This window comes from Portunus trituberculatus, chromosome 41 (assembly GCF_017591435.1).
Source record: "Portunus trituberculatus isolate SZX2019 chromosome 41, ASM1759143v1, whole genome shotgun sequence".
Lineage (NCBI taxonomy): Eukaryota > Metazoa > Arthropoda > Malacostraca > Decapoda > Portunidae > Portunus > Portunus trituberculatus.
Window position 1 is genome coordinate 509,585 of NC_059295.1, and position 7,423 is coordinate 517,007.

A 7,423-nucleotide genomic window follows, 5' to 3' on the forward strand; every position below is an offset into this window, starting at 1 on the left:
GAACGAGCTCAGAGCTCATTATTTCCGATCTTCGGATAGGCCTGAGACCAGGCACACACCATACACCGGGACAACAAGGTCACAACTCCTCGATTTACATCCCGTATCTACTCACTGCTAGGTGAACAGGGGCTACACGTGTAGTAATATATGTTCTTATCACCGCCGCTTCTCGTCTCACAGGGCGACTCTGAGGGTGGCGGAGGTACAGGCTCTCAGAGTGGTGCACCGGGACTACCTGGAGGATCTCATGTTGGGGCGGCAGGTGAGTGGGAAGTAAGGATGTGCTGAGGGTAGAGAGCCAGGAGGTGACCAGCAAAGCAGAGCGGAATAGGAGAGGGTGACGTTGGCCTGTATTATTTGCACGCTTTAAAGCCTCAAAAGAACTATTTTTAAAACTAAGAGAGATGATAGATCGTCGTCTGACTTTTTTAGTGAAGAATCTTTGTTTATCTGCCCACTTGCCTAACTATTTATTCATGATGCCCCACTCTGGTAATGTGCCCGTAGGAAATAGCAAAAAAGCCTCTATCCATCCCCATCCGAACATTTCCTTCCTGTCAGTTCAAGCACTTGACCTCCACTGACACCTCTTTCACAGATGTACATATTCTTTCATCCTATCCTTTTATCTCTCATGTGGCTTCTTCTATTAGCACCTTCAACTTTCTTCTGTTAAATTTCCTTTCCAAACACTTCGTTTTTCATTCCTTCAATATAGCCTTTTTATCTCAATATATTTTTTCTTTCACTCACTCCATCATTCTATAATTCAACCACTTGCATACACACTGATCTTTCATACACACTTTCATTGCTCTCTTCCTCCTACCGTGTTACTATACACACCACGTCAGATAACTCATTTCCACAGATCGCACTGCCGATTGTTGCACTCTATTCCACGTCCAACTCTGATCCATTATTCCCTGTACGCAGGAAAATGCTATTTCTTATATCATCACCAGAAATACGAAAAAAAAAACAATAAAAATCCCGATAACTTCGACTATAACGTACTAAATGAAGTGGAGATTCTACGTTGAGACGGTGAAGAATATAGTTTATATGAAAAGAGGCGTCAGTCAGTCGAGGTAAGGGTAATTCCAGAATCCGTTTGTGCGATGAAGGTTTGCATGTTTGCTTGTGTAAGTATCGGCAGCTCTTTCGTCTTACTAGGTGGACCAATACATCAACACACGAGTGAGGCCTGGCCTGCTGCTTGATCCTCGCGGCCACAAGGAAGGCAAGCTACACCCGGATCTGTGGGGCTTGACGTACAACCCAAGGGCGTGGAGGCAGCGCTACATTCATCCAGACCTCCTTAGCATTATCTGGGGGAAGGCAAAAGCGGAGGAGGTGAGAGCTAGAATAGATCGTCGTCGTATAACAGTAGTGAGGGAGGAACTGGATATAATGTACTGGTAATAAAGGATGAAAGTTGCAGTTAGTAAATAACGTACTGATATTATAGATGAATGGGGTGAGAGTGACGAATAGGTATGATGGTAATCATAGTGGTGCCAGTGGAGGGAGAAACTTGAAGTCGTGGCGTGTAGATGATACGGATGAGGTCATTTAAGGTCAAAGAATGGAGGTGTGGGTGGGTGTAGGGGATAATACATAGAGCAAATTCAATTAACTGAAATGAAAGAACGATATGAAGGTTATGTGACAGATAAATGGATAGACTAAATCCGATTAGGAGTCGGGAAAAGAGTATATATGTGTGTGTGTGTGTGTGTGTGTGTGTGTGTGTGTGTGTGTGTGTGTGTGTGTGTGTGTGTGTGTGTAAAAGAGAGAGAGAGAGAGAGAGAGAGAGAGAGAGAGAGAGAGAGAGAGAGAGAGAGAGAGAGAGAAAACTTTACTGTCTAATCACTTGAGTATTCCCATCACCCGCCGTCCCTCCGGTCTCCTCAGGTGGGCAAGGACCTTTACTACGTGCCATTATTCAAAGAGCGTTTCTGCCGCGAGCTGGTGGAGGAGCTGGAACACTTCGGACAGTGGCAGCACAAGGATATGGTGAGTCGTGGCCGTCTACATCAGAGAGAGTGGAGCGGGAGTTATTGAGGAAGAGGGAAAAGAGTGAAGGAAAAGTGTGTCGAGATTTTTGTGTTCGGAAGAAAAAAAGTAGATGGATGGAGGAAGAAGGAAAAAATAAATGAAAAAGTGAAGGAGAAAAGGAGCTGTTCTGAGGGGAGTCATAGAGGAAGAGGGAAAAATAAGGGTGTGAGCTGTGCTGCCTAGATCTATCTATAGCGACTTTTTGGTATGTTGGTCTCTGGTTTATACTACTGTTATGTATAAAAGTTGGTAGTATAACGTTATATTAGCAGTGAATAAAGGAAGGCGCTGGCATCCAGTTTGTAACTTCAGAACATTACCTGCGAAAGAAAAAAAAAAAAAAAATAACATACAATAAATTTATAGGACAGGAGCTGGTTAGGTGAAAGATTTTGATTCTACTGTGTTTTAATGTATAAGGCTGTATAAGCGGAAATCTTCCATGCATGAGAGTCGTGCTCCATACAAAAAAAATAATAACTCTTGCAGGATGACCGTGAAGAGGCACACCACTACACCAGCACCAACATCAACTTAAGCCAGATCGACTACGAGGCAGAGTACCACGTGGTGATCAACACACTACACAAGGTAGGGGAGGAGATTGGGGCTGCTCTCGCCGCGGGCTATCTCTATATTTTGAAACGCTTGGGCACCGCACCTCCACTACTTTCAAAATGCTCTAATTGAAGTTTAGATTTTAGGGCTTTCTTTTGTGACTTTTGTAACAGATTAGCGAAATTTCTACATCATTAACAGAAGAATGTTCTTGAGAACTTCGTTGAACATCTCTGCGGCCTTGGAAAATAATCGTGGTGAGAGAGCAGAGTGTTTCTGAATCCGGCTCTAAGGAAGGGGACACTGAGCGCTGGGAGAGGGATTTATGGCGCGTCACCTGGGAATGGGAGGGCGATGGCGGCGTTATCGGGGAGGCATTAGTGTGATTTGACTCCCTGCAGCAACACTGGTGGCGCTGGTGACAATTATGATGGTGGTGTTGAGATCTGTTTCAAGTTGTTTGAGGTCCTGCTATTGTGTTACATAATGGTAGGGCGGTGTACAGGGATGTAGGGTATGTGAATGTGTGAAGACTCAAAAGATTAACTCTCTTCTTAACACGATCAGATTAAAGTCAGTGTTGAGAAACATTTGGAGTTTTCAAAGAACTATATTTCAAGACAATTGAGATGATTAGTGAGCACTCCATGAACGTTGTTGATCCCTTAAGGATAATAAAAGACCCTTGTCATTCTACTACTACAATCACAAAAACACCAGTGAAAATTCCTTTAACGCCCACTAAAGTGTGTAATATACTATAGCGGACATAAAGCGTCGATTTCTTTTTTTTCTATAATGTAGCACTAAATTGTCTGACCAGGTCGTATATTGTATTGTATGTATTATTTTTTGGGGCAAAGGGGTTTCTGGCAACCATATCTTAACGAAACAGCGCTGGCTCACCTCTCTTGTTATGGCGTCAGGAAAATTCATTGCTCTTTCATTCAGGGAAAACTGCGAAGGGAAAATAAATGTCCTTCATTAAACATTTTTCATCGAAAGTTTGAAGCTTGCGAAAAGAAAAGAAAGAAAATGTGATCTTTATATGATGTTATGAATTGTGAGGCATGGAGGACTCGAAGGTTATGGTTCTTATTATGAAACGCTTTGCTTTTTCATCAAGACTATTTTCAAAGGACACTGAAACTATTAGCCGGGTTGTCAAGAGTGTTTTTTTACTGTTCACGATCTTCCCAGACGACATCATGATGATACAAGAGAGTGGCACTCATAAGAGATATATATATATATATATATATATATATATATATATATATATATATATATATATATATATATATATATATATATATATATATATATATATATATATATATATATATATATATATATATATATATATATATATATATATATATATATATATATATATATATATATATATATATATATATATATATATATATATATATATATATATATATATATATATATATATATATATATATATATATATAGAGAGAGAGAGAGAGAGAGAGAGAGAGAGAGAGAGAGAGAGAGAGAGAGAGAGAGAGAGAGAGAGAGAGAGAGAGAGAGAGAGAGAGAGAGAGAGAGAGAGAGAGAGAGAGAGAGAGAGAGAGATTGATTTGATTTAATTAATTTATTGCGCAATTGCGCCAGGCAACACAATACATTATGTATAATGCATTGTGTTGCCTGGCGCAATTAGCAATGCAGCCAACATGGAGCACCCACATTCACACACACACACACACACACACACACACACACACACACACACACACACACACACACACACACACACACACACACACACACACACACACACACACACACACACACACACACACACACACACACAGGCAAACAATGCCACGCAGGGCAAAGAGTTTATATTATCAAAACCTTAATAAATGCCACGCAGGGCAAAGCGTTAATATCCACAAAATCCCGGATGTCTTAATAACATTTCCTCCAGAACGTTATGAGCTAGAAGATAGCGGCAAACAGCATCCAGTGACAGTCCTTGGGGCAGGAGAACGAGAGAGAGAGAGAGAGAGAGAGAGAGAGAGAGAGAGAGAGAGAGAGAGAGAGAGAGAATGTACAATTTCTTAGTGACTTATATTTGCACAAGTCTCTTAGAAGTTCTGTATCGGAAAGAATACGAAATTAACCTCCTATTTCTAATTTCCCTTTCTTTGTATCCCTGCAAACAGTTTTTAACAAAGCTCTGAATGAAAAGTTACACAAGTTAGAGAGGAAGATTAAGAGATAAAAAAACACAGATACAGTGAGGTACAATTATTTATGACTAGTAACTCCGAGAACTCTGAGTGTCAACCAAGAAGAAACCTAGTTTATAGTAAAAAAGCAAGACTAGAGGGTGACTGTCAATGAGATCCCTAATTAATATTTCCCTCAGGAGTTGTTGGCCACTCTTTACGGCGGATATCGGGCGGAAGGCAAGTCGTCTCTGCTGTTTGTGCTGAGATACAACGCCGCTACAGACTACAACACCTTCACCTACCATCTGGACGGCGCCACCTACACCCTCAACGTGGCGCTCAATAATGACTTCACGGTGAGCCTCTGTGCTAGAGGGGGAGCGGTGGAGGGTGGGTGGGAGAGCGTCTTAAAGTACGTTTTTCTCGGTGCGATTATCATGATCATCGCTGTACGATGATTGTTCAACGATTATCGCTCCACGATAGTAGTGGATATACCATTTTGCTTCGATCGTCAGTGTCTGTGCGATTTTCAACGAGACAGCAGTCACGTGGCGAAAGTGTCTCAAAGAAAGTATAGTGTCGCGAGAAAATGTCTTTCAGCAAACTGAGTAGAAAAAGAAGGTGGTTAATCAAATATCTTGTAGCTGAAGAGATAGAAGATGAAGAAGTTATTTTCCAAATATACGGGGGAAAAAGGACTAAGATACATTTGATGTTTGAATTGAGGAATGAAGAGGGAATGTTTCAGAAATTGATTACAAACCACCTGCGTGAGGATTTTCCGCCTTTCTGTTGAACAGTTCAACATCCTGGTTGAATTGATCTAAGACGATCTATCTAAGGATCTTATCCTCTTCATCGGAAAACCTGGGAGCCATGATGACACACTCCTTCCAAGTCAAATGATCGTTTGCGACTGCGATTATATTCACCTTTAGCCGTGCGGGTATTTAGGGCCAACGATGATCGTTAGCGAATGTAGCGTCTGTCGCTCGAAGCAAAACAGTCCCATTCAAAAACATTGAATTAGTGATCTAGACAATCGTTTGACGATCATCGTTAAGCCATGAATGATCATCGTTGAGCGATAATCGCACCGAGCAAAACGTACCTTTAGAGGGAATTGCTGATGTGTGCAAGTATACAATGCTTTTAGAAGTGTGATGTCATTTCTCTGAGACTTTTAGTAAAATAGTTGTTACACACACACACACTTTCTCTCTCTCTCTCTCTCTCTCTTTTCTACTTAAAAATAGATAGATAAAGAAATCACTCTACCTATCCGTCTTTCCACAAGTATTTCGCTACCTATATCTCCATCTCTGCGCCAGGGCGGCGGGCTGGAGTACCGGCTGGGCAACAAGCTGTTTGAGGAGGAGAAGGAGTTGCTACTGCCCCACAATCGCACTGGATGGGCTGTGGTGCAGCCCGACCGTCCCTACCACCTCCACCACGGCGTGCCCCTCTTATCCGGCCGTCGCTACGCCCTCATTGCCATCGTGGATACCAATGACGCAGGCAGCAAGGGCGGCCCGCTGTGGTAGTGAACTGGCTAGGGAAGCACAAGGAAAGGAGGCGAGGCTCGTTGATGCTTATGAGGGATTGAAATAGAAGCGTGGACGAAAGCCAGGTAAAGGGAGAGGTGTTAAAAGGTAGTTAGTTCTTGTTTTTGTATGTGTAGTTATTGTTATGATTGTTATTGTTGTTGTTATTGTTTTTATAGTTGGTATAAGTAATAGTAGTACATGCTTCTGTTGATGTCTTTTTAGATTGAAGTAAGTACTACCTACATCGTCTTACTTTATAGGTGTAATGATAATATTTGTAGTGTTGTATTTGATGTTATTGTTGTTCATACTCCCATAGCAAGAGAATTAATTGTAACCCGTAACTATCCAATGCTTAAGAGGAAGAATGTTATTATCTATTGCCAGTGTGTTCCTTGCTGGATGCTTAGTTTGGGCATTCGTGGCTTCTGTACGGCACAGGACATATACACAGGAGGAGGTAGCAGGCTTGTTGTTACGCAAGGTAATGGTGAATGCCGCACACTGTCAGGTGAAGGGAAAAGCTATTTCCAGAACATTACGACCCTTAGTTCGATGCTTACAACGGACCCAAAGGTGACTTTCCTTAGGCATTAAGAACATCAGGACATAACAAAATAAGACAAGCAAGAAATCATAAGGGCTTTACGTCGCAATCTCTGTATGAAATATATTTGCCTATTTCCACTTCATCCATAAATTTGTTTGATCTTTCCCTATTCCCTGATGAGGACCTGAACACTGAGTGTTTTCCTGTCATTTACCATTCTATTTGAGATCCATTTTTTCCTATCTTTTATTCAAATCTAATATTTTAAAGCTTGAATAATGAAGGTGACACTTAGATAGAGTTTCCTCAGAGGTGCAGTGACTGGAAGAGTACTCCCATAAACACCTTGAGCACCTGTGTTCCTCTGCTTCCTCCCTAATTGTCTTCAAGATGGTCTTTGTCCCTATAACGTCACGCTGAGAGGGGACGCCTTTCCTTCTCATTCAGTTGAATGCTCGATGTGAATGCGAGATAAAGCGGACCTCTATAAA

General features: G+C 41.6%; 1 protein-coding gene across 1 annotated transcript in view; it reads left to right on the top strand.

Annotated features, from left to right (window-relative positions):
• The window catches only part of LOC123517151, a 32,803-nt gene extending 25,380 nt beyond the window's left edge, over nt 1-7,423 (top strand). The window contains 6 exon segments of the mRNA XM_045277112.1: nt 184-265; nt 1,180-1,359; nt 1,921-2,022; nt 2,554-2,655; nt 5,030-5,188; nt 6,167-7,423. Coding sequence (XP_045133047.1) covers nt 184-265; nt 1,180-1,359; nt 1,921-2,022; nt 2,554-2,655; nt 5,030-5,188; nt 6,167-6,379 — 838 coding nt within the window. The 3' untranslated portion in view covers nt 6,380-7,423.